The following is a 27,183-nucleotide window of genomic DNA, read 5'->3' on the forward strand; positions in this document are numbered from 1 at the left end:
CTAGAATATAACCTGTGACTTTTTCAGCCTTATACTGCTATTTGTCAATACCTCACTGAGAAGGATGCTGTCAATCTTCCCATGCCCATTTAACTCCTAGCAGATGCACCAGCTCCCTCAGCCTGCTTGGATTTGAGATTTTACTGGTCTCTTACCTGCCAACTTCATTCCTTAGTGACCCAGTAGTGAATTTATCAGGAAGCTTTGCTTTTAACATGGGAAATTTGTCAGGCATTAGTGAACACCAGGGTGTCACATGCTGCATTCACTAGCATGTCTAGTTATTTGTGGGAAAGGTGAGCAGAAAAGCTTTAGCTTGCTATCCCAATTCCCTAAAGTATTCTCCCTACTTATGTGTGAAACTTAATCTTCAACCTGATGCATTATGCTGCTATTTCAAACTGTCAGTACTAGGCGTGAAGGTAGAAAATGCATTGTAGTATACAGAGAATAATCATATATATAGTAGCCCAGTGTCTGAGTCTGTAATGCTGAAATACTCCCTCTGGGGGGGTGCTGTTGCCTGAAATGCTGGCTGTTCCCTGAATCATGTCCTTCTCCTCATGCTGTGGCTCTCAGCTGACTTCTGTGCTGCTCAGCCAGGTGGCTGTGGGGGAGCCCAGCTGAGTGCCATGGTGGGAGGTGAAGGGGGGCAGTGAAGTACATGCCCACAGGGTGGGGCCTGGATGAGTGTGCATCCCTGATGGAGACACAGGAGAGTGAGGCGGGGGGGGGGGGGGGGAGAAGAGAAAGATAGAGGCAGAAGGTGGAGGAGAGTTGGGGGGGGGGGAGGAGGAGAGACAGTGAGACATGAAAATCCTGTCTTATGATGGGTTAATTGGCTAGTTAATAGATGACCAATTGAGAGTTCGTATCAAAGATCACTGCACATAATATTTAATTCTTGAAAGACTATCTGTTCCAGTTACTGTAAGCAAAACTTTTCTAGTTACAAAACTGTTCAGTGGTTCCTAAGATTTTTGTAGAATGTTAGTCTAATCTCAGGCTGCTTTATTGGAAGGGGTGGGTTGGTGGACCAACTTTGGTGGAAGAAACTCTTAATAAATATCCTGGGCTACATAAAGCTATTGTGTGTGGTGTCCATGGAAAATACTACCTTAAAACTCTTGCCACTGCAGATTCCTTCCATGCTAGTAAAGTGAGCAGTGTAACTCTGGAGCTAGAATGCATTGTAGCCCAATAGCGCAAAGCTGCTTGAGGAAGGTTTCACTTCAGATGGTTCAGCATCTAGCAGAAAAAAAATGCATTTCAACTATTTGTATAGTTACTCTTGTAGGAGTGTATTAAATTCAGCAAGAGTTTGTGTGGAGTTGGACTATAAACCTATCCTATAACCTGGAGAAAATGTACTTTTTTCAGGTGAATCTAAAGGTTAATAATTTGCTTCAGGATCTTGTAAGATAGTGTAGTTGATCACTTGTTGGTTTACCCATATTTCATCTTAACTTTTCCTTATCAGAAGGCATTAAAGTGCTACGACAGGATCTTGTTAGTCTTTAAAGTGCTACATTGTCCTGCATTTTGCTTCAACTACCCCAGACTAACACGGCTACTTTGCTATTGAGTATTGTAGTTTAAAAATTAATCTCAACCTTTTTGGCTTGGGACAAAAGTTTAGGAGCCTGGAGACTTCTCACCCAATCTTTCTCCCAAAATTTCCTGTGTCACCTTGGTTAATTGCTTTCTTCTGCTTTGCCCAAGTATATAGCATAAAAGTTGGTTTTATAACATTCCTTGAGCTCCTTTAGGACTTGACCGGTAAATGTTTAAAATTGAAGTACATGTTTCTCCTCAGTGATTTTTAAAAAAGGGGGAGGGTGGTTTTTTTGTTCCTGATCTCTAGGTTAGTTGCCCAGATTTTCTGCTTAATATGCAAAAGGAACAGCTTAGGTAGGTTCTGTCTGTCTTTTGCATCACTAGCAATACAATTCTACAAGCAAAATTCCAGCTATAATCACAGCTGCCTCACTACATGTTCTTTATCCAGAACTTGAGTAGGCATCCACTCCACATTGAGAATGTGATAATTCTCTAGGTGATAGCAGTGATGGAGATGCATCTCCAACCTGTGTGGGGGGTGGCAGTTCAACTAGTAAAAATATATCTGACTACACAGGAAGTTTACAAAGTCACTAATTTAGTCACTTCTAGCTCATCACTATATTTTGAGAACTAGCTCATGGTAGTTACCTGTGTTCTCTCTAATCTCTTCCATCTGCTTGTGCTGCCTCTCTGCCTTACCGGTAACTAATATTTCACATATGCACATACCATGAACTTAATAGTTCTTACCTTATTCTTTGCATTTTTTACTATAGTTTCACTGAGCGGGTGTCAGTGGCCCATGTGCCTGCTTGAGTTTATATTGTTGTAGACCAGTGTTTCCCAAATGGAAGGGTTCTGAGAGAATTCCATTACAATAACATTTTGATTGAAAAAAGTAAGCATTTATGAACTCTATTGAAAACAATTCATTTGTTTGCCATAAGTGTCCTTGTGCAATGCCATCTTAGGCGGAGAGTAGGAGAAGATGTCACTACTCAGCACTGATGTCCCCATGAGTAGACTTATTAGGGGTTTAGCAAAATTCTTTTGTTTAAAAAGGGTCTGTGACCAAATAAAATTGGACAGCAGTTGTAGACTATACTCACCATTAGTTCAAAATTCACTCCTTGGCTATGTCTAGATTGGCCAGATTTTGCGCAAAAATCTTGCCAGCTGTCTAAACTGGCCATAAGTTCTTGTGCTAGAACACTGACAATCTCATGTAAGATCGTCAGTGTCCTTGAGCAAGAACTATGACGCTCTCGCTCAGGGATAAGCGCCTCTTGCACAAGGGTTCTTGCACAAGAGGCCAGTGTAGACAGCTCTTGTGCAAGAAAGCCCCGATGCGCAAAATGGCAGTTGGGGTTTTCTTGCGCAAGACAGCATCTATACTGGCATGGGATGCTCTCGTGCAAAATCACAGCTTTTGCTTAAAGGTACCTGCCTGTCTAGATGCTCTTGAGCAAATGTTTAATGGAAAAAGTTTTCTGTTTAAAAGCATATGCACAAGATTGTGCCACTCTAGACGCAGCCCCTGTGCTGGGCATTTATCAATAGTGAATTACATAAACTGGCCTAGAGCCCATTCATCTAGCTTGGGGAGCATTTACACAAAGCCTATTATATCACACCGTAATCTTTTGATGAACACTTGTCTACACTCTTCCTTAAGGATCAAAAATTGGGTGAGATTTTTACTCTCCCTATGACACTGTAGTTCGAGTAGCTATTTACAAGAGACTTGCAAAGACAAAGTCATCTCAGCTAGTTTTGTATGCACTTAGGTGTAACTTGTTCAAAGAATTCCAGCAGTTACATTGGGGCACAATTTTCCAGTAGGATAGCATTTAATCACCCCACAAGGCTACCTCTACACTGCAGGCTTCTTATGCAAGGATTGTTTGGTGCAAGTGTGTCCACACTGCTCAAAGCGCATTGCAGAAGTCCACGCTGGCAGGATGCTCTTGCACAAATACCTCCCCCTGGAACCACTTCGGCCAGGGCCAAAGGGCACCAGTACCTTTCTGCAGGTGGGAGATGGAGTCCCTCTGAGACGCGTGCTTAAAGGGATTTCCATGGACAGCTGTTTCTCTGCTGTTGTGTGCTTCAGGATCTCTGGTAGGGACTGAAAGCTGTAGCAGTGCTAGTTGTGGTTGCCCTCAGCCTCTGGACACCACAGCTTGTGCCCTAGTGCCTTTTTGGAGAATTGTCACGTCTTGCTGTGCCATGGAGCCTGGGATGGCCCCACAGCCATTTTGGAGTGCCTGCAGTTGCTGCTCTTGCTACTCCTGCATGAGCTTGATGCCAAGCTCACTCTGGACTCCCTCTCCCTGGATGTGGCGACTTCATTGTGGCATCCCCACCCGACGGTGGAGAGGCATTACTGGAGACTCCACAGCAGTTCCAACTGGTAGGATCGACTAGTCCTGGAGCAATGGGACAGCCAGCCAGCAGTGGCTCCAGAACTTCAGAATATAGAAGCAAACATTCCTGAAGCTGTGCGCTTGGCTTGCCCCTGTGCTCCTCAGACAATGCCCAGCTGCGGCCCACCATTCCCCTGAACAAGAGGGTCGCGATTGCCCTGTGGAAGTTGGCCACCCCAGACATAAGAACGGCCGTACTGGGTCAGACCAAAGGTCCATCTAGCCCAGTATCCTGTCTACTGACAGTGGCCAGCACCAGGTGCCCCACAGAGGGTGGACCGAAGACAATGATCAAGTGATTTGTCTCCTGCCATCCCTCTCCAGCCTCTGACAAACAGAGGCCCAGGACACCATTTTATCCCCTGGCTAATAGCCTTTTATGGACCTAACCTCCATGAAATTATCTAGCTTCTCTTTAAACTCTATTATAGTCCTAGCCTTCACAGCCTCCTCTGGCAAGGAGTTCCACAGGTTGACTACACGCTGTGTGAAGAAGAACTTTCTTTTATTAGTTTTAAACCTGCTACCCATTAATTTCATTTGGTGTCCTCTAGTTCTTCTATTATGGGAACTAATAAATAACTTTTCTTTATCTGCCCTCTCCACACCACTCATGATTTTATAGACCTCTATCATATCCCCCCTCAGTCTCCTCTTTTCTAAACTGAAAACTCCCAGTCTCTTTAGCCTCTCCTCATATGGGACCCGTTCCAAACCCCTAATCATTTTAGTTGCCCTTTTCTGAACCCTTTCCAAGCCCAAAATATCTTTTTTGAGGTGAGGAGACCACATCTGTACACAGTATTCAAGATGTGGGCGTACCATAGTTTTATACAGGGGCAGTAAGATATTCTGGGTCTTATTTTCTATCCCTTTCTTAATTCCTAGCATCCTATTTGCCTTTTTGACCGCCGCTGCACACTGTGGAAATTTTCAGGGAACTGTCCACGATAACTCCAAGATCTCTTTCCTGATTTGTCGTAGCCAAATTAGCCCCCATCATACCGTACCTATAGTTGGGGTTATTTTTCCCGATGTGCATTACTTTACACTTAACCACATTAAATTTCATTTGCCATTTTGTTGCCCAATCACTCAGTTTGGTGAGATCTTGGAGTCCCTCACAGTCTGCTTCTGTCTTGACTATCCTGAACAGTTTGGTATCATCTGCAAACTTTACTACCTCACTGCTTACCCCTTTCTCCAGATCATTTATGAATAAGTTGAAAAGGATTGGTCCCAGGACTGACCCTTGGGGTACACCACTAGTTACCCCTCTCCATTCTGAAAATTTACCATTTATTCCTGCCCTTTATTTCCTGTCTTTTAACCAGTTCTCAATCCAAGAAAGGACCTTCCCTCTTATCCCATGGCCATGTAATTTACACAAGAGCCTTTGGTGAGGGACCTTGTCAAAGGCTTTCTGAAAATCCAAGTATACTATATCTACTGGATCCCCCTTGTCCGCATGTTTGTTAACCCCTTCAAAGAACTCTTAACAGATTAGTAAGACAGGATTTCCCTTTACAGAAACCATGTTGACTTTTGTCCAACAAATTATGTTCTACATGCTTCACAATTGTATTCTTTACTATTGTAAAGTAGCAGACAGCTACTGCTCGGTGTCACGCCAGTTCAGGGTGGGCAACGTCCACAGTGGGTGCCATCTTGATGCAGATAAGGCCCTTGGGGAGGGCTCCACTCCCTGCCCAGAGGAAGACTCCAGGCTGGGGGGGATGAAGCAGGCATGGCCATACAGTCAGTCTGCATGAGGTTGCACATGCTGTGTTCTGCTGGATGGTGTGCAGTTCAATCTGCCTGAGTGATGCTCCTCCCACCCACCCACCCACCCGGCTCCCCTGCCTTTGCAAGGGAGAAGCGCAACACTCACCGAAGGATCTGTCCACAGCCTTGGATGAGGCCCAGGAGACATCCTGGCTGTTGGGCACTGGCTCCAGGTGGAGGGTGACGATGCTGCTGCAATCCTCTCAGTTGTTCTCTGAGCCAGTGGTCAGGTCGCCTTCCTCCTCCACGTCAGGCGGCCTGGTGCGCAGTCCAGTGTCCACTGCTGGCGAGAGCCCTTGGACCGCCCAGGATGGCCTACAAGCAGTCATAATGGGGGCAGGTGTCAGCTCCTGCTCCCACCGCCCTCACGTAGCCCAGGCGCAACTCCTTAACCTTGGCCCCGGCCGGATGGCCCTGGTCTGTGAGCACCTGGGCCATGCGGCTGAAGATATCAGCGTTGTGGCACCAGGACCGTGGGTCATGGAAGGCTTCCTTCTGCACCTACAGGTCCAGGAGGGCCTCCACCTTGGCCCTGGACCAGCAAAGGGCTTGCTGCTTGCTGCCCCTCTGGGCCTGCTGGGGGCTCCGAGATGGCTGCTGGGAGGAGGGTGCAGGCTCACAGGGTGGCTCTGGAACAGACATCTGGGGCTCCTGGTTGCAGCAGGGCAGACTTGTGAGGTGGAGAGCTGCCAGCAATGCTGCTGCTGCTATGCAGTGGCTGCAGCATGCCTGTGTCTTTAAGGCGGGGGTCCGGCCAGCAGGAAGCAGCGAGCTATGAGTGCGGGTATTGAGCACCCGAATGCCCATCTGCGTTTTTCCTGGGAGGCCAGTTCTTGCGCAAAAACTCCCTGCTGCTTGTCTACACAGCCCGCTTGAGCAAGCGGTCTTCTTCCTCATATGGCACGTCCGAGCTCTTGCCTTCTGTTCCTACGCTGTACTGTAAATTTACTTGCACAAGAACTCACATGCACTGTAGCCGCTCTGCAAGCTTTTGTGCAAGAACAGCCATTCTTGCGCAAAACGCCTGCAGTGTAGACGTAGCCCAAGTGTGATGGGGTGTTTGCTCTAATACTGTGTACTGTAAATTCAGCCCAGATAAAGTAGGAATTTAAGATTACAGGCACCTGTTTCAAAGTAGTATGCAAACACTCCTACATGTGCCATCACATCAGCCTGGTTGTATTTCACAGATTCATAGTGTGTGGGGGAGGAGTCTCTGCACAATATCTGACTTGTAAAAGGCTTTTAAAGGCTAAGTTTAACCATAGTGCTACCTTAAAGAATTTCCCAAAGCTGTAGATGTTAAAGAACTACCTTTTCCAATGGAGATGAGACCTCAAGAGTACAGCAAGCCATGTGGCTAATAACTGCACACACTTTAAAAGGAGAAAAGCTCCTGAAGCATATCCTTGGGTTCTACTTTCAAATGTGGCCACTGTAGCATGGCACAATCCCACATATACTTGATCTTACAGGGGCTCCCCAGTGCTGGATCCATAACTAGTTTTAGGGTTAGAAGGTGTCCCCCAAGGATTATAACTAATGTGAAAGTGTTGACAGGCAGTTCTATTAAATACTTCGTAAAGTGCCTTTCTTCTAAAGAACAGGTTGTATGTCCTTCACATGTTTGCAAGTCTCTGTATTAAAAGCACAATAAGGACACATCATGAAGTACATCTGATCCTACATAAATATCTTAATCTTCAGCTCCATCATTAGCTAGTGTAAAATTGTTCTCAACCTTCTAAGTGACCAGTTTTACAGGCAGGAAAGTAATCACTCTGCTGTCTAAAATCCTGATTTATTGCTATGCCTGATGAAATAAAAACACCTACCCCAGAACTATCTAAAATTGAACACTTCTGTTTTAATTAATGGGCCCTATTTCAGCAAGATAGTTTTTTTATGATGAAGTTCTGTCCATCTTCTCGTAGATCAGCATGGAGTGAAAGACAAAGCCACTTGGCATCTGACAACTGTACAGGGCCTATCACCAATTTATGATGGAGAATTGCATTCTTAATATCACCTATCACATGCAAGAGTCTGAAGTGATCTACTGTCTATTGTTTAATAGAGAAGTTATTCTGATTCCTTTTAAGAATACAGCATTCAATACAACCAATGAAGGCAGGATGTAGTATACTAAAAAGCCCTGCAAATATTGTTGTGAGAAAACAAGACCTCCATTTTGAACCAGTATATTTTGCAATCAAATGCACAGAAATAAGATGTACTATAAAAATAAAGAATTGTAAGCCCATTTAAACATATTGGTGATTATTAGCAGGAAACTGGATAAGCCATAATCTCAAGGGAAGCACACAATGTCAGACTGACGGGTCAAAAGGCTACAGTGTTATCTTAAAACAGAACTCAACTGTTGCCCCACCACAAATCCCATCCCAAATACAAATCAGGCCAGCTATAAACTGTTTTCTAAGGGAATCAGAAGGCAGTTATGCACATCCCTGCTGGAAACAAATCTCACACACGCCACTTCTTGTCATGTAAGCCCTCCGTGGGGGATTCTTCTGCACAGAAGGCAGAAGTCTGTTTTTTTAAATGATCAAAGTTAGATAGTTACTATGATATAAATGCAGCAGAAAATTCCATTGCATTAGAACGTTTGTGTCCTAAAGAAAGGCAAGGTAGATTAGGATCAATAGTTGTTTTCCAAAAAGAATCCATCTTTGCTAAGGTAAAGAAAGACTCTCTTCTCCTGTCTATTTTATTCTTGTTCTGAATGAAATAAATGAGCCATCTGCTAGATATTTTAGCAAGTCAACCATTTATAAACTGATGGTTGTTTTTCCATTTACCTTTAAAAACAGCACAAGGGAAAACAAAGACTTCACAAGACAGAATAATCACTTCTACAGCAATTAAACTGCTTTAGTTACCCAGATACAGGATTAACAAAAAGGTTCTAACCACTGACAGTGTACAGCTAATTTAGACCAAGTACTAAAAAAGTTCAGGGCTCCTGAAATGAAATGAAAATTGAGAAAAAAAATCACATTCAGCATACGTGGACTCGTCAAAGCACGAACACAAGAGCTCTTCTTCTAAGAAGCATGCTCCAAAGCTCATTAAAAACAAAGTTATGGTTTCCAGAGTTTCAAGAGGCCATCTTCGCTGTAGGTAGCAATCAAGTTCTGATGGGGATGGTGAGCGATGCCAATTACATCCTTTTCATGAACCTACAGGATGAACAGAAAAAAATGGATGCAGGTCTTCTCTACATATCACCCCAAGCCAAATAATAGTCTCAAATAAAAGCAACAGCAAGATGAGGAGAGGTTCAGCAGGCACATCAGTAATCTAGGGACATGGGTACGATGGGGATGCTGTCATTAGTATATTAAACTTAGGACAATGGAGACAGGGAAGTACTAGTATACAAGGCGCTGGTGAGACAGCATCTGGAATGCTGCATGGACATCTGGAAATGGTGCATGGACACATCCCCATCTGGGCCCCGGAGCATAGAGTGACACACTTCATCAACCGCAAGGGGTACTTCTCCATGGTGCTCTTTGCCCTCGTGAACCACCATGGCTGCTTCATCGACCAGTCGATCGTGATCAACAGGCTGGTGACCACGGGTGTAAGAGGTCAGACTAGATGATCATGATGGTCCCTTCTGGTCTTTGAGTCTATGCACCTATAAAACTTAACTGTAGATTTCCTGACTTGGTCACATCTTATACTAGGATCCCATTCAAAAATCAATTGTTCTGGAGTAGAACTGGTTGCTAATAACCATGGCTTATAATCGCCTATATTATCTTCTTTTGTGTTTATAACTAATTCATGGCTGTAAATGCTTATAGAAACTATCATTTATTAATTCTTTATAAGAACGGCCATATTGCATCAGACCAAAGGTTCAACTAGCCCAGAATCTTGTTTTCCAACAGTGACCAATGCCAGGTGCCCCAGAGTGAACAAACAGAACAGGTATAATCTATTCATAAACTGAACCTTAATATACATTGTAAACTGCTGGGTTTATAATGCTTGTCTAGAGAAGAATTACACCATTTGTATAATGTAAGTTACACATTACATAGACTTAAGATTGAGACTGTCTCAGTGCATTTGTCTGGAAATTTCACAAAAAAAAGTTACTATTCATCCAAAATACATAATTCAGATTCTGTGGAAAGTCTTAGGAATCCAAATCATCGCATTATTAAGATCAAGATTGTTCTGGGCAAAAGTGGTCTGACATTTACGTATCTCAATTTCTGTAGCTCAACAAAGAGAAGTTTAAGAGATGACTTGATGATGGTTTAGAAATATCTATATGAGGAAATTTCTGACAGTAGAAGAACAACACAGCAGATGGGAAGCTGCAGGAAGACACATCCAAACAGGAATTGAAGCACAATTAGTTTTAGAAGCAACAGTGAGGGTAATTAACAGTGGAGCAGTTTATAGTATCTGGGTAATCCTTGAATCGAGACTGGATCTTTTTAAGAGATCTACTCTAGATCAATCAGAAATAAAAAGGTAGGAATCACTTGGTATAATTCTCTGGCCTGAGTTATGCAGTTGATCAGATTAGAGGATCTTAATGGTCCTTTTTGACCTTAAACTTTAAGGCTGTGGCTGTTTGCCCAGAGCTGTATGAAAGTGATCCTATAATCCCAAACTCCGATTGTCATATGGAGGAGGCCAAGCTGAGGAGTGGTCCTACTATGTTCTGCCACAGGTGTGCCCTGTGCCCAGTCTACAGCCCAGCCAAGGACCCTAGACCTCTTCCTTGCTTAGCTTGATTCCCCCTCTTCACGTCATGTGTGGCTATAGCAGCTAGTGCTGCCTACATCTGAATATTCACCCTCAAGAGCCATTATATGGAACTAGGCTACTCAAAATACAAAGTGGAAAAGTGAAACCCACAAAGTTTTAAACTAAAGGGAAAGAGTACAAACACAGACCGCAGTAGAAACAGTACTTTTAGTCCAACCCTGACTTATGGGAAGTACAGGGTTAAATCACAGTATATACTCAGTGACCACTTCAAACATTTTTCAAGGAGTATGTGCTCTATTTTAACTGAAACTCATATTTTTAAACACATTTTTTTGAAAATAACCCATACCTTTAGCTAAGCACTCAGGACCAACCCTATAACCACCACTAGAGGGCATTTATCATGGGAGGAAGTGGTCACTATGGAATTCATGAACACTACAACCGATAAAAACAACAGATTCTGCTTTGTGAGCGCTAAGTACTCACCGTCAGAGTTCTCTCCAGCTTGCCAGTCACTGTGCTGAAACAGTACAGCACAAAGTCTTCACCCACACAGTAGATCCATTCACCACGTGGTGAAAGGGCACAACAAACAAAGTCACCACCTTCTCTCTTACCAGAGCTGAAGCTTCTTACAATCTATAAAACCCAAAACAAGTTCACTGGATTCACATGTGACAGCAACAGGGCCACTCTAATAGCTTCTACTAGATACTGGGGTCAGGAACTCTATTGCCTAAATAAGCAGCCTGATTTTCAGAAGGGCAAAGTACCTACTAGTTTCTACTAAAGCAGTGGCTTTCAAAGTGTAGTCCATGACTATCTTGCAGGTGAGCCACAGGCTTGGGGCTCATCTCCCTGCAGCGAGGAACCTGCACTGGTGCTCCAAGCCCACTCCCCCTCGCAAGGTTGGAGCACCAGTGCCGACTTTCCAAAGCAGAGGGAGGGGAAGGGAGCCTCATGGGTTGATCCAGCTTACCATGGAAGGAAGGGGCTCTGTGCACTGCCATTCCCCCTCCTCGCTGCTAGACCACCTGGAGACTTTCCCCACTGCTTCCATTGCCAGCATCATGGCTAATGGAAGCTTTGGGGGTGAGGTGGGGTGGGGTGTGTGTGCGCATGCGTGAGAGAGAGAGAGATGGGGGAGACAGAGCCAGGTAAGCCCCTTCCTGCAAGACTCTGCATCCCCACCCAGACCCATCCTCAGCCTGCTCCTGCACCCTACCCTCCATCTCCAGCCCCTACTTCCCAGACAGACCCCATGTCCCCACAATCTCCTGCTCTCATTTTGTCATCATGGGTGGCTGCCCCTGGGAAGGTCTGTGTTAAGCAGGTGGGCTGCAGGCCAAAAAGTATGAGAACCACTGTACTAAAGGGAGACATCAGGACTTCACCCAATACGGTTTGGAAGGACCACACATCTCTTCCTAGGTCTAATACTTCTTAAACTCTTTCTTAGTCACTTCAAAGGGACACTCTTGGATGACATACTTGTCCTTGCATGTTCATGATGACCACTGTGTTTGATCTGTTGCAAACGACGAAGTGTTCTGGATTTTTAGGCAGCAGAATCACACTATTCACAGTGATGTCTGTTCCAGCTGTGCTGCCAAGAGACTTGAAGGTGTTGGAACACTCAGTTGTCTTCATATTCCAAATCTACTGAGCAGAATATAAAGTGGAATCACTCTGAGTAGGTACATTTCTGCATTTAAATTAAAAAGACATCACAGTTTTGGAAGAGATGCTATGGACACAGCATTCAGCATTAAAAAAAATAAATCTATTGAAACTAGAGAAAGAAAGAAAAAAAAAAAAGAGTAACCAATTATGAAAATGGAATTAAATAGATTCAGAGATTTTAAAGCCAGAAAGAACATTATGGGCATCTAGACCAATTGCCTGTCTATAATAAAGTATCTTTAAGGGAAATTATAGCAAAGATTGAATGCCCCAGTTTGTTCCAACACACAGAACAAGTCCCATATGTGACTCATAGAAGTAAGTGGCCATTTTACCTTCACTGTGCCGTCAGAGGATGCACTGATAATATAGTGACCATCCTGTGTAAAAGTAGCTTCATTAACAAATGAAGAATGACCACGGAATTCCTTCAAAGTTTTTCCAGATTTTAAGCCATGAATCCTGTTATGAAATTTTAAAAAATGGTAACACAACCATTAATTCAGTATAACTCAGAAAGGTACAATGCATAGATGTAAAATAAAGGAAGAAATTAGTTTGCTAGGTCTGACATATATAGCAGGGAATAAAATAACACATCTGCATCTAGAAGGATACATTTGTTATTGCAAGCTCCTTTCCCCAAATACATCATCTGACCATGAAAGGGGTAAAGGGACATCATCAACTTGAAATCTTATCAATTTTAAAAAAGTAAGTTAAAGGCAGTTTCAGGTATACACAAATATAAACCCCAAGTACTGGGAGAGGGCATACATATTTTCATGTTAGTTTTAGGATGAATGTAGTGAAAAGACCCAGACTGAGAACTCTGGTGGTTTAAGTCTTGTTTATCCTAGGAGGAGGAGGAGGAGGAGGAGGAGGAGGAGGAGGAGGCGGCGGCGGCGGCGGCGGAGGAGGAGGAGGCGGCGGCGGCGGCAGCAGCATAGTACATTAAAACTCAGTTCTGAAGGAAGTACTCTGAGCATTGAAAGAACAGTTCATGCCTAGCCTCTCAGCTGATTCTGTCAAGAAAGTACCATTGATGCTGAAAACTTTTGGTAACATGAACACCAGCTCCTAATCTAGGAGCTCCTAATCTAATCACATGGCCTCAGATATGCTAGCATCTGAGCAGCTACCAACTTAAAAATCCAAATTATTTTCATTCCCAAGCTGTAGAAAAACTAGCTTGATTAGTTTATAGAACAGTTATGGGATGTGAAAACTTTGAGAGAAGGCTAAGATGGAAGGGATTTGCCATTTACTTTTGGAAGAGGTTGATTTTGAGGTTCCCTCTTTCTTATGAGGCTAAGTTCCCATAATCTAGTAAACCAAGATCCTGCACCCACAAGCCTTCTCCAGAAGAGGCCAGTTTCACTGCTCTAAGAACTGATGCGATTATGGGGTCCCAGTGTTGTCTGGGACTGGGTAAGAGAGGTGCAGCCCATGACCTGTATTAGCAGAAGGTCTTCACTCCATTTATTCCTAATAGTGTGAGCGAGGAGCTACTTCTTGGGTTAGCGTGTCAAAGCCCTCAGGTCCAGGAAGTTCAGCAGCAGAGCTGCTTCCTGAAGGAGTGTGGGGTGGGAGAGGGGTGTCTCACAATGCTTCCTGCTCACTTATAGAAGGAGATTATAGAAGGCTGTGACAGGCATGAGGTCAGAGTTTGTGATGGCCACATCTGTTCCTCTGTATAGTTGCCGCTGGGAGAACAGAGACAAGTGACCCTGCTGAACATTTTGAACTCTCATCAGGTGTGAGAGTATTAAAATGTCTGCTGTTGAATCTGGGGACAGAAATGCTTTTAAATAAGCACACAACAAAACACCCTGGCCAGCATTTCCTGCTAACATTGGAATGAAAATAGGATAACAATAGGTTACAAAAGCCGAAAGGGCAAAAATGTAAACTATCTGTTCAAGAGTAAAGAGCCAAGTAATTTTATGAATGTTAAAAACTGACACTAGGGACTAGCTTTCATGTAAGATAAACGCATTCAAAGACTTATATAAGGGGACTAAAGAAATTATACTTACAACTTCTATTAGCAAAATGCAGGACAATGTAGCACTTTAAAGACTAACAAGATGGTTTATTAGATGATGAGCTTTCGTGGGCCAGACCCACTTCCTCAGATCAAATAGTGGAAGAAAGTAGTCACAACCATATATACCAAAGGATACAATTAAAAAAAATGAACAAATATACTTTCTTCCACTATTTTTTAATTGTATCCTTTGGTATATATGGTTGTGACTACTTTCTTCCACTATTTGATCTGAGGAAGTGGGTCTGGCCCACGAAAGCTCATCATCTAATAAACCATCTTGTTAGTCTTTAAAGTGCTACATTGTCCTGCATTTTGCTTCTACTACCCCAGACTAACACGGCTACATTTCTATCACAACTTCTATTAGAGCTTCTTGTACATTACAGCCTTCAAATGTATAACATACCTGATTGTCTGATCAAAGGAAGCACTAAGAATCTGACTGCTGTCTTTGGAGAAACTGAGGCAGGTGACACCTTTACTGTGTGCTCGTTCAAACCTCCTCAGACACTGCCCACTCTGAATCTTCCACACCTGAGGGACATCCAAAACACTAGTGAGAAAAAGGACTCCATGAAAATTATGTGACATTCAGAAGGTATTCAATACTAAGATGGTGAGCATCCAGGATCAAAAGCTAAGTTAAAAAACCCTGATTGAGTTGTTTTTACCCTTTAAAATACTTAACACTATAGGACATATATCTAAGAGGCACCTGCATGACTACTCAGTTTGCATTCAAACAAGACTTTGGCAAATGGAGTGGTGAAGTTTCTAGCTGATGTGGGAAAGGTGAGGGGCTTTGATTTTGCAACTACACATAAGAACAGTTGTGTGGTATGCTTGCTCTTTCCCTTCTCCGCTACTAGACACAAAACATAGCTTCAGATCTGGTTATGTCTGATGGTTAATATAAAACTACATCCCATATAGAGAGTCTCTCACTGGAGCATTACATCACTATACTGGTCTGAAGTTTTGTTTATATTTCTAAAGTAAAAGTGCAGCCTCGGCAGAAGCTCAGAGAGCTCTTCCAGCCCTGTATGTAAACCACCTCCACAAGGGGAGTACCTAACAGAGCTGGGGAGAAGTTTACACTGATAACTTGCTGCACTCATGGGGGGCTAGGGGTCACACCCTCAAGCCAGAAAGTTGCACCACAGTAAAGTGGCAGTGTAGAATTAGCCTGAGTCAGGAAGACGACATTTCTGTTGAAGCTTCAGATTAATTTAATATTTGTGAATAACTATTACAAATTCAGGTGCAGAATCATCCCAGCAATGTAGCTGCCCTCAGAATTTTTCTCCTTATCCTCTGTTGTGACAGACCTATCCCCACTCCAGGACTCTCTGAGTCTGTCAAATTTTCAAATATTATTTTACACCCTAAAATACACAAATTCGAGGGGCACAAGAAAGCACTCCATAGTTAGGGATGGATTTAAAATGGGGTTGTAAATTCCTGGTTTTTTGGGGTTTTTTTTTTTGCAAGTAGATGGCCAGGTAGGTGTGCAGTTATCACTAAATTAACATTTTCTGAAATTCTCTTCATAGGCTTTCAATGGGAGCTCTCTGAATTTGGACTTTAGCTGAAGTTTTCCTTTCCTGTCCTACTTTTAGCTGCTGACTACTCTCTCTTCACACTGCATCTACTCCATATTTTGCAAAGATAGTGGATTCTGACTAGAACTTGTGCAACAAGTAAGTAAGGTACTGTGTTTTTCCTCAATAAAAGGATTTAGCTTTTATACTTGTTCTAAATGGAAGTTTTTCAGTGTAGACAAAACCTGATTGAAGACAGCCAGCCGGGGCACACAACACCTTCTTAGGAGTTAAACATCTGTCAGATGTGATCCTATAGCAGGGCTGCTGGCATGTGAGATCCCACAGATGACAGATAAACCGTCGGTCTGCAGTTGCATTTGCAGAGCCTTGCACAGATTTGTATCTGCATCCATATCCACAAAAATGAGTTGTGGATATCCACATCGATATCCATGTATGCAAAGCAAATATCTGCAAATTTTCAGGGTTCTAGATACAGATATGGATACAAATTTTCTATCGGCAAAAATGAGCCACAGCTATCCAGATTGTTCTAGAAGATCAAAGCCTGGCTGGGAGTATCTCAAAACCAGAGTGTTAGATATACAAATAGACACATTATACTTGTTCACGTCTGAGGCTACTATATCTAATGCACTGCACATACAAAATGCCTTATGCAAGACTAAAGGACCATTAAAACTTAAAAAACAACAAACAGACTAGTAGCACTTTAAACACTAAAAAAACCCACGTAGATGGTATCATGAGCTTTCATGGGTGCAACCCACTTCTTCAGATGATCCAAAAATAAATAAGGGAAGGGAAGGGGCGGGGTAGAGGGACAATTGTTATTGAATATGCATAATAGCCTTCTCCTTTTCTGTAAGATATGCCTTGAAAAAGTTTCCCAAGCTAGCAAGAGCAAATAGACTTTTACAGCTTGTATAATTACGTATTTAACAGTCTCATGTAACGAGATCACAGGGCATGAAATCCACAATCTGCGGAGTGTAAAATCAATTCCTTTCTCAAGACAGGCATAATATTTTAATACAAAGAGTGTTAAAAATCAACTCATAGGCTAAGTTTAATACAGGAGAGGATGAAATTATATCAATATATTTATTTTCAGTGCATGGGGAAATTAGGAGCTGAGCGTCAGACCCTTTTCCATTTCCAACTTCTCAAATTTAAAAGTTGCCATGCATTCATGTGCAAGAACTCTTACCTTGATCTTCCCATCTTGCGCTCCAGTTGCTAACATTTCGGTATCTCTACTGAAACACATACACAGAACTGCATCGTCCATCATCATAAAGTTATCTTGTGCTTGGTACTTCAGATCCTAAATGAAACAGCACAAAGATCCATCAGTCACAGCGGTTGAGGGTTTAAAAAAAAACCCAAAAAACCAAAACTAAACACCAATAGCTAATTAGTATCAAAATGAATGGAAGAATTCAACTCACAACTATAAGTGGACTATTATGTTAATGAATGTGGAACAGGCCACGTTCCATCGGGCACCTGCAATCTGAACAACAAATCTATACGACATATGTGGGGAATAGAGGATACTGTGTGGTTCTATAACATCTAAAATACAATGAGGGTGGGAAAGAAACCCCAATGAATCAGTTCAATTGATATTTTACCTCTAAATTCAAAACTATGATTGAACCAGTCAAAATCATACCTAGACCTAAATGTTGAACCAGTAATAAATAATAATAATGTCAACCAACCTTTGGTTTGAGGTGATGAGGTTGCTTCCTAACTTTATACGAGCCATTGCTAAATTAAATCTATGTCTAAGGCCTTTGTCACCACAAAGTACGAGCTTTCCATTCATATGCAAATAAATAAGTAAATACAGCAAATAATCACATAAAACAAATATTAAAACCAACAGATTATGGGATCAAATAAACCCAGTTGGGAAATGCCCAGTTATATTTAGTTTTAAAATACTGTCATGAATGTAAGTGTTACATTATAAGCAGTGCAGTAACTGTTGTTATAAAACACAACACATTAAAAACTGGCAAAAAAAGACAAAAACCTCAAACATAGGAATGTGCACTCTACCCCATCACGTAAAATAAGTTCCACACTTGAAAATACTGTATTTCCAAGAACATTGGATGGGAGAGTACTGAGGACAACACACACATCTAGGTCTTACACTGAATAAAGCACCTCAAAACGCAACATACAAAATTATTGACAAAACTTTTTAATGATTTACCAGTGCGGTGCTAAACTTTGAGTAAAAAGTCCCCTGGAAATCTAAGTTTGAAAAAGATAAGACTATTCTGATAGTAGGGCATGTCGTTCTCAATAACTATCCTACTCAAATAACAAAAAAAACCCAGCTTATGTTAATGAATAATTTAGGATGATACACATCTAAAGATGAAAAACTGCTAACTGGCAAAAAGGGCCATGTTATATTAATGATAAATTATTAAGATTAAACTATGCATAGTGAACTACCTTTGGATAGGTCATGGTAACATTTATGTTAAGGCTTTGGCCTAGTCTTTGCTTGAGATGAGTGCTGTCTTCCACTTTCTCTCTTATGTTCCCTTTCTTACATGAGGCTTACAACAGACAAGATAAAGGTGAATTTTTGTTTATGGAACTTACTATGTTGGAAGATGTATATTTATACTGATTATTTCTGTTCTGTCCAACATATAATGCTAAAAAATCCCTATAACATTGGGGAAAAAACAGAGCTAAGGTAACCAAGATATAAAAAAGAGTGAACAGCAAACTGTATGTAAATTAAAGCCTGAACATGCATATTTATGAGTTATTTTAAAGTTGATTGGAACAAGACTAATGAATATGTATTACAGAACGGTACAAAAAAAAAACCCCAAACAACAAGCTTCTGGGTACTCCAGTACTTGATAACATGGAACAGGTAAGGGACCATTAACTGTTTTATTAGGCCATATATATAGGATCAGAAACTGTAAGCAACGATAGCCCTTTTTTAAAATTCATAAACAAAGGCAAGTATTAAGTGGACTCATGCCTAAGTTTCTCATGCTCAGCTCTTTTCAATTAATGGCACCAGCCTACAGGACTGATCATTCTGGTGACTTGTTTTTCTTTTTTCTCCTTAACACTCAACCCCAAGCAGTCTGCTGACTACAAGAAACCTCACAGTAGTTTCACTATGGATACTTCTGTCTATTAAAGGCACTTGAACCCAGAACTAAATTACCTTTCTGATCTTTCCAGTAGTGAAATTCCACACTTCAATGAATCCATCCACAGAGCCGGTTACCAGATATTGACCATCTGGAGAAAACCTAGCGCATTCCACATGTGACTTCTGGCCAAACTGTTTTCAAATGAAATTTTTAAAAAAGGATGTTAATATGAGGTCAGTTTCATTAACTGCCAGCTCCACTGGGCTGCCTGGAAAACAAAACAAACCACCCACATCCTACTCCTTTTTCATAACTATTTGTGCAGCTTTTTTTATTTCAATGTCAGCCAGTTTACGCTTTAAAAAGTAGTTAGCTTTCATTAATTTAATTTTTGCAGTCATGGATGCAATGGAGACCTTTATAATGTCTACTTAAACCTTAACAAAGCAGAAAAAATTGTTTTGTTTGAAATGCCTTTTCCTGAATGAAAAAAAATCCCACCCCGTGCTAGAAAAAATAGGATAAGGGAAGTAAAAGATTTTTCCCTTCATAAATATGTATTTTTTTCCATTTCAAAATCTGTCACAATACAAAATGATCTTCAATTATTTTCCCACAATGCTAATCATGTTAATTGAGATAGTTATTTTTTATCAACAAAGTTTGATGAAAATGTTGATATCTTTTGCTACCGCTGGCTGCAGGGCTCTGCTAGGGTGGCATCAGGAGCCCAATATTGACAGCATAGATGAGACAGAAGAAAGGTGGGGGAAGTGTTGCTGAGTATGGGGCCCACCTTTTCCTGTGAGTGCTACTGCCCAGGAATAGGGATGTAAAATCCTGTTTAAAATGTTAGCTGATTAAACAATATGGGCATGTCTGAACTACATCCCTCTTTCGAAAGAGGGATGTAAATTAGACAGATTGAAATTGCAAATGAAGCCGGAATTTAAATTTCCTGCGCTTCATTTGCATAATGGCAGCCACACGTTCTTTCGAAAAAGGGCTTTTCGAAAGTAAAACCTTTTTTGAAACATCCTTTTCGAAAGAGGAGTACGGGATCTTTTGAAAAAGGGTTCCCCTCCCCCCCGAAAGAACCCAGTCTAGATGGTGGTTTTACTTTCGAAAAGCCCTTTTCTGAAAGAACGTGCGGCTGCCATTATGCAAATGAAGTGAAGGAAATTTAAATCCTGGCTTCATTTGCAATTTCAATCTAATTTACATCCCTCTTTCGAAAGAGAGATGTAGTCTAGACATGGCCTATGTTTAGCCAGTTAACTGGCCTGCCATATGCAGGGGACCACTGGTGCAGCCCCTGCCCGTGGCACAGTGAGTCTGGCTGGTTTGGAGCAGCCCCCCACTCTGGCTGGGTTGGCCTCGCCTCACCATGCTGTGAGTGGGGGCCTGGTCCTGCCCAGTCAGACTGGAGCGCTCCCCGCATCGTGGTGGGCCCAGCTGAGTGCCGGTTCACAGTAAGCATCACCAAGTAAGGTTGATGCTTACTAGGTAGCTGGTTATCTGTTTCCATCCCTGCCCAGAAGCACCCACAGCACTGTCGAACCACAGATGTTGCCGGACTTCATAGATCAACCACAGATGAAGTCTGGACTGTATAGATCAAACCTTTAATTAAAACTAAGTGACTTTAGTGCTGATGGAAAGATACCAACACAAATGAGCAGCAGACTGTCTCCAAGCAACCTTGCCAGCACAGCTTGCCTATAGCAGGCTGTCTGATTGGCTAAACCGCCTGATGAGTTGGACTTGGAAAAATAGGCAGACAGGGATTTAAGCATAGTAGCAGTTGAGTAGCTGCTTAAAGCATTTGTACAGGGCTGCAATAGTTTCTGCACCTGCTTATTCCTCATCCTGTTTCTGCCATGCCATACTGATTCCTGTCTTCTGACTATTGATTCCCTCTCCAACCACTATGCATGACTGTCCACGTCCAGGTTGCTGACACAGAGATCCCTGTAAGCCCTTTTTTCTAGTTATTACCAGAACTGGAAGCTTGCAGGGAAAGCTGTCAGAGATAATGAGCATGAACTGGAGATACTGGGCTTCTGGAATTCACCTGCACACTCCACAACAGAAAAGCAATCTGCTGTAAGTCAAGCTTTGCAGGAGCACAGAAATTTCAGAGTAGAATCCATTTCTGAATTGAAATCTATATGAAAAGTCATGTGTTTGTTTTGTGGTAGAAAGCTATGTAAATGTTAGTTGAAAAATACTAAACATAGCGCTGTACTTACTATCAAAGTTCTCATGATTAATGGAAGTTACTAACATGCATGTAGAAAAACATCCCTTTTTTCCTGGAGATAACGAGAGCCTTAAGTCAACAAGAACACAATAGCATTTAAAATTCACAACTCAAAACCAGCTGAAATTGGAAACACATTTCTATTTTTCTGAAATGTAATTAGTATCCCCCACATTCTAAACGATAGTTTTTAATCAAAACTTCCAGTGACGTACATCTGGACCAAGAACAAGGACGGAAAGATGTAAGTAAAAAGGATAAATTTTCAAAAAGCTATGAGCATGTGAAGATAAGGAATTAAAACGAAAGTCTTGGCTTATGGTAACTTTAGCAAGTATTATCAAGCATTATACAGAAAAAAGTGAATAGATTTCTACCTTAATATGTCTGCTCAATTGTGTTGGGAACTTTTCTTCTTCTACATCTTTTACAGCTGCTTTACCTCTGAACAAATCAATGGTCATCCCTGGAGGAAGCAATCCCTGGTGCTGTTGCCATTTCAGAGCCTTGTGAGAAGCCAAAATGTATAGTTAAAGATGCTTATGAAGTAAGTTTGGTCAGTATAATCCTCTCAGGAGAGGCTGTATTCCATCAAATTCCTTAGTAAATCAAACTTGCCCTAGAAACCTGCAATAAATTTGGTGCCTCTACTTTTGAACTGAGTGACCAAAAAAGCCTTTTCAGGTCAAAATGATGTTGTTGCTAAACTCTGGAAACCAGTGGAAAGGTTTAAGCATATCTTTGTTATTTCCAAGTGTTCTTAGGAAGTAAGAATAGCTGCAGGCTCTCCTTAGTTGTTTTCTTTTCAATGCTTTAGTGATAAAGGCTGATATAAATCTGAAGTTGTAGATACGTATTTAGTAATGTGTTCTGTACATTCAGAACTATTTACATGCTAAAAGATCCTTAATAGTCCTTTTATGAACAGACACAAAAACCACTTATTTCAAATCAATTTTCTTAAGCATGCCCCCACTGGGTCAGACCAATGGTCCATCTTGTCCAGCATCCTGTCTTGCAATAGTGGTGCTTCAGAGGAAATGAACAGGACAGACAGACAGTTGGATGTATTGTTTGCTATCCCACTGTCTACTTCCAGCTTCAGACTAACAGAAGCTAGATACACACAGAGCACGGTGCTGCATCCCTGGCAAAGAGCCATCAATAGTCCTATTCCCCATGAACGTACCAAATTTTTTTTGGAATCCTGTTACAGTTTTGGCTTTTACAACATCCTCTGGCAGGGATCCACAGGTTGATTGTGCACTGTATGAAGTAATACTTCCTTTTATTTTTGTTTTAAACTTGTTGCCTATTAATTTCACATCATTCAAGACTTTATAAACCTTTATCATAACATCTCTTAGTCATCTCTTCCAAGCTGAAAAAATCTGTCTTTTTAAACCTCTTTTCATACAGAAGCTCCTCCATACCCCTCGTAACTTTTGTTGCTTTTCTCTGTATCTTTTCCATTTCCAGTATATCTTTTTTTAGATAGTGTAACCAGATCTGAATACAGTATTCGAGATGTGGCACACCACAGATTTATATAGAGACATTATGATATTTTCTGTCTTATTTAGGGATGTAAAATTTCGATTGACTAATCAAATAGTCAATGAAATTTACATTGTAGACTGTTGCCACACTTGGGGAAAGTGCTGCGGGGAGCACAGTGCCAGCAGGGCAGTCCTTCACTAGCTCTGTGCTCCCTGCAACATTTCAGAGCCACAGTGCCATGTGGAGCCTCTGGGGTCAGCTGGGAACTCCCCTGCTGACCCGGGACTCACCGTTTTGAAACTCTGTGAGAAGCCCAGCTGTAGGCTCCTCACGGCATTTCAAAGCGGCAGTGCCACACAGAGCTCAGGAGAGTCCCCCCCAGCTGATTCTGGGCTCCATGCGGCACTGCTTCTTTGAAGCAACCCCTTTTCTCCCACCCCTTGCTGCCACTTTCTGATAGAGACAGCAAGGGGACAACGACTAGTCGACTACCGTGTTAACTATCCGATAAGCAAATAAAGTCATCCACATCCCTAGTCTTCTTATCTATCCCTTTCTTAACGATTCCTAACACTGTTAGCTTTTTTTGACTGAGGCACCGAGCAGATGTTTTCAGTGATCTACAAGGACTCCAAGATCTTTACTATCTTTAAAGTTTGAGCAACAACAAAAATATTGCAGTAGAATGTTCTTAGCTCACATTCACAAGGAAGTCCTTTGTCAATGACTTCAGTATTGAAAAGGAACAATCAATTTAAAAAAAAAAACGGGCAAAACCTCATGAAATACAATTTACATGACAAGTTTATTTTACCTTTCTTTGTAATCATGTATTCGTAACAGTAGAATTCTGCAACATATTTTGTAAAAAAGAAAAAACCCACAAACCTACCATCATTTTAGGAATATGACCGGTCATTATAGCTAACTAAATATTTGCTGTGAAGAGGGAAGAAACTTATTTGCATGTGTTATTTATAAAGGGTGAGATTAGTGACAGTCTATTATAGCAACAAAACAAACAAACAACCCCCCCCCACACGTTTAGGACTAAGCCACCATAAGTTTAATCATGGACAGTAAAATTTTAGGAACATATTGATATAGCTAGTATACTTTTTGTCCCCCTAAAAATTTACCTGCCCCAACAATGCCATAAGACGTGATGGAGGTACTACACTGACTTCTCCAGCTAAAGCCTGGGCGATAGCAGCTCTCCGTTTCTCTTTGCTGCTGCCATCTGGATATGCCTAAGAAGATACAAGTGAAATCATCATTTCCTAGAAGAATTGTGTCATAGAACACTGTCATTTTTACTAAAAATAAAATACAACTATAGGTTGAATCTCTGTAATCCAGACTTCCCTACTCCGGCAGAACCCTTAGTCCAGCATCATTGGTGACCCCCATGGATGGTTCTGGGACTAAGGATGTTATATTACGTTTAATCAGTTAATTGAGTAGTTGATGGAATTTCCATCAACTTCTCAATTAGTCAATAAGGGGGGAAACTGCAGAGCCATGGCAGGGCTACCTCCCACCCTGGGAGCTAATTCTGCTGCGGCTCTACCTTTCAAATGTAGTAAGAGCTGGGCAGCTCTTGCTATATTTAAAAAGCAGAGGCACCATGTCTGGGACTGGACACAAGCCAGGACAGCTGAGTCTCTGCCTCCCCTGTGTGCCCCCCCCCACAGAGACGGTGCTGGGGGGAACTGACTTTTAAGTCGGCTCCCCACAGCACCAACTCCTGCTCTCCCCACGGGGAGATGTGACTAAGTAATGACTTGACTATCTGATAAACCTAGGCTTATCGGGTAGTCGATTAGATGCTTACATTTTCAGATTGACAAAAGCATTTTCAGATTGACAAAAGTAGAAAAGTATTGTTTCTGGCACTATAAAGATGGGAAAATAGGTACAGAGTGATTAGGTGACTTGCCCAAAATCATATCGAAAGTCAGCGGCAGAAATTAAAACTGAATTTGATCTCCAACTCGGTGTTTTAGCTACTTGTGAATATTAAAAAAAAACAAATTCATGAAGTGCTTAGTAGAAACTTCAACAAACACTAACAACTGCAGTATCATAACAAAATAAAAACAAACAAATACAGAATTTGAGAAATGGGGATGGTTTAACACAGGAAAATCTGGAAGGAAAAAAAACACTAAATAGAGCAAGCTTTTCTTTAATAAGTGTTACACTAGTTACAAATGCAAAAGTGTTACGCTAGTTACAAATTCTCCAAGCAAATCATATAAGTATAACTTTTGTAAAAAATTCCACAAACACAACTTACTTCACGAGGGTCAAAGTAGGACCTAGCCAGGAGATTCTCAAGGTGAATGTATCTCTCTGGCTGAGTCTGTTTTAACATGATCATAGGATCAGTTTGCCTCAGAAGGGATCTGGCAGCACCCAATTCACGGAGCTCTATTAATTCCAGAACAACCTGGAGTAACATAAACAAACTTAGTATTCACACGATAAAATGCAACTCTTATGTTAACAGTTAAACAATGGAATAGCATTTACTACTGCAAAGTAGGGATGTGATAGTGTATCTGATTAAACAATTAACCAATAAGCACGTGCTTATTGGTTAATGCCACTGGTTACACACAGTTCCCTCCCCTCCTCCTTGCAGGCTGGCTCAGTCCTGGCAGCAACTCCCACTGTGGCTCTGCATTAAAATTGTTTTAGGAGCCAGCTGAAAGTAGTGCAGAGCCACAATGGGAGTAGCTGCACGGACTCCATCTCAGTCTTCCAGGATCATTAATTCATTATTGATGCTGAAGGTATGTATTTAACAAATATCCCAAGATGAACTTCCTATCTATAATTTAAAAAAAATAAAAGCATTAAAAGATTTGAGAAACGTATCAGGGAGGAAGAAAGAGTTTAACAATTAAACATACAGTTCATTTCTTCCCCACAACCCTAGTTTTATCCTTGGTGGGAATCTATTCAGGCACTCATCCAGTGCTGCAAGGCATGCATTCAGGCCCAGGACCATAGAGTAATTTTCCCTTGTGACATTCTGATAACTTTGATTTTGTAGTTAAGGGCAACAGAGTGATGTTCATAAATGCACAATAGAGCATATGGCTGATACTATGTTGGTGACACATCCACCTGTTCATAGAGGTCAATCAGGGTCTTGTCTGGAAGCTTGAGGGACTGTATAGCCTGTAACACTGTGTCCCAGTGCCCACTGTTGATGTCTGCCACAAAGCTCTCAATGCTGTCCACAGTGTTGAGGGACACAGTGGTCTCCTCCTGGAGAGTGGCCAGTGCACGATGAAGGCTATTCTCCTTCAGGTACTGCATAATGAGCCGGATCACACTAAGGGAGAGTGGGGGAGCGAAGACAACACAGAGAGAGACAGGGATCAGGCTCAAGCTCCCCTCCTCCAGCAGGTCACCACAAGCAACAAGGCCAGTGTACTCAACCCACCCCCACCGGTAACGGGCCCCGGGCCACCCTTCCCCAGCCCGGTACCCGCCCCCCCGCCGGTAACGGGCCCCGGGCCCCCCTTCCCCGGCCCGGTACCCGCCCCCCCCCGCCGGTAACAGGCCCCGGGCCACCCTTCCCCAGCCCGGTACCCGCCCCCCGCCAGTAACGGGCCCCGGGCCACCCTTCCCCAGCCCGGTACTCGCCCCCCGCCGGTAACGGGCCCCGGGCCCCCCTTCCCCAGCCCGGTACTCGCCCCCCGCCGGTAACGGGCCCCGGGCCCCCCTTCCCCGGCTCGGTACCCGCCCCCCCCCGCCGGTAACGGGCCCCGGGCCACCCTTCCCCGGCCCGGTACCCGCCCCCCCCCCGCCGGTAACGGGCCCCGGGCCCCCCTTCCCCGGCCCGGTACCCGCCCCCCCCCGCCGGTAACGGGCCCCGGGCCCCCCTTCCCCAGCCCGGTACCCGCCCCCCCGCCAGTAACGGGCCCCGGGCCCCCCTTCCCCGGCCCGGTACCCGCCCCCCGCCGGTAACGGGCCCCGGGCCCCCCTTCCCCGGCCCGGTACCCGCCCCCCCCGCCGGTAACGGGCCCCGGGCCCCCCTTCCCCAGCCCGGTACCCGCCCCCCCGCCGGTAACGGGCCCCCCTTCCCCAGCGGGGGAGCAGGCCAGTCACCCTCCCGCAGGCCGGCACACGCCAGTTACGGGCCCTGCCCGGGACCCGCCCCCCCAGGGGTCCCCGGCTCCGCCCCGCCCCGCGCTCACTCCGAGGACTCGATTTCTATCGACATCTTCAACCGCCCAGGATCGCCTCAGCGCCCACCAGACAGAGCAGCAAGCGCCACTTCCGGCCTCGCGCACACCTACTTCCGCCGGAGCGTCTGGCTAACCTCACGTGACCGGCCTAGCGCGCCCTGAGCCCACGTGGCCAGGCAGGCGAGGGGCGGGGCTTCGCTTCTGACTGTTGGTGGATTCCCGCCTTG

General features: G+C 43.1%; 1 protein-coding gene across 1 annotated transcript; it reads right to left on the reverse strand.

Moving 5' to 3' along the window:
• Positions 1-8,487: 8,487 nt before the first annotated feature.
• SMU1 (SMU1 DNA replication regulator and spliceosomal factor) lies at positions 8,488-27,117 on the reverse strand. The gene is made up of 12 exons (XM_075931211.1): positions 26,966-27,117; positions 25,887-26,097; positions 25,051-25,203; positions 23,891-24,001; positions 21,629-21,757; positions 19,060-19,179; positions 17,050-17,166; positions 14,681-14,808; positions 12,557-12,683; positions 12,030-12,197; positions 11,025-11,177; positions 8,488-8,977 (listed from the first exon to the last, which is right to left on the reverse strand). Exons 1-12 carry the CDS (start codon positions 26,989-26,991, stop codon positions 8,879-8,881), a joined length of 1,542 nt encoding a protein of 513 aa, XP_075787326.1. The 5' UTR covers positions 26,992-27,117; the 3' UTR covers positions 8,488-8,878.
• Positions 27,118-27,183: the final 66 nt, after the last annotated feature.

Source organism: Pelodiscus sinensis, chromosome 6 (assembly GCF_049634645.1).
Source record: "Pelodiscus sinensis isolate JC-2024 chromosome 6, ASM4963464v1, whole genome shotgun sequence".
Taxonomy (NCBI): Eukaryota; Metazoa; Chordata; order Testudines; family Trionychidae; genus Pelodiscus; species Pelodiscus sinensis.

Bases quoted from the DNA above. Each gene is read 5' to 3' on its own strand.
- SMU1 (XM_075931211.1), bottom strand. From the start codon at position 26,991: ATGTCGATAGAAATCGAGTCCTCGGA. The intron at 25,204-25,886 runs GTGGATGTGTCA...ATGTTACTCCAG, and splicing joins TGATTGACCTCTATGAACAG to GTTGTTCTGGAATTAATAGA. The intron at 21,758-23,890 runs GTAAATTTTTAG...GCTTCTCACAAG, and splicing joins TTATGGCATTGTTGGGGCAG to GCTCTGAAATGGCAACAGCA.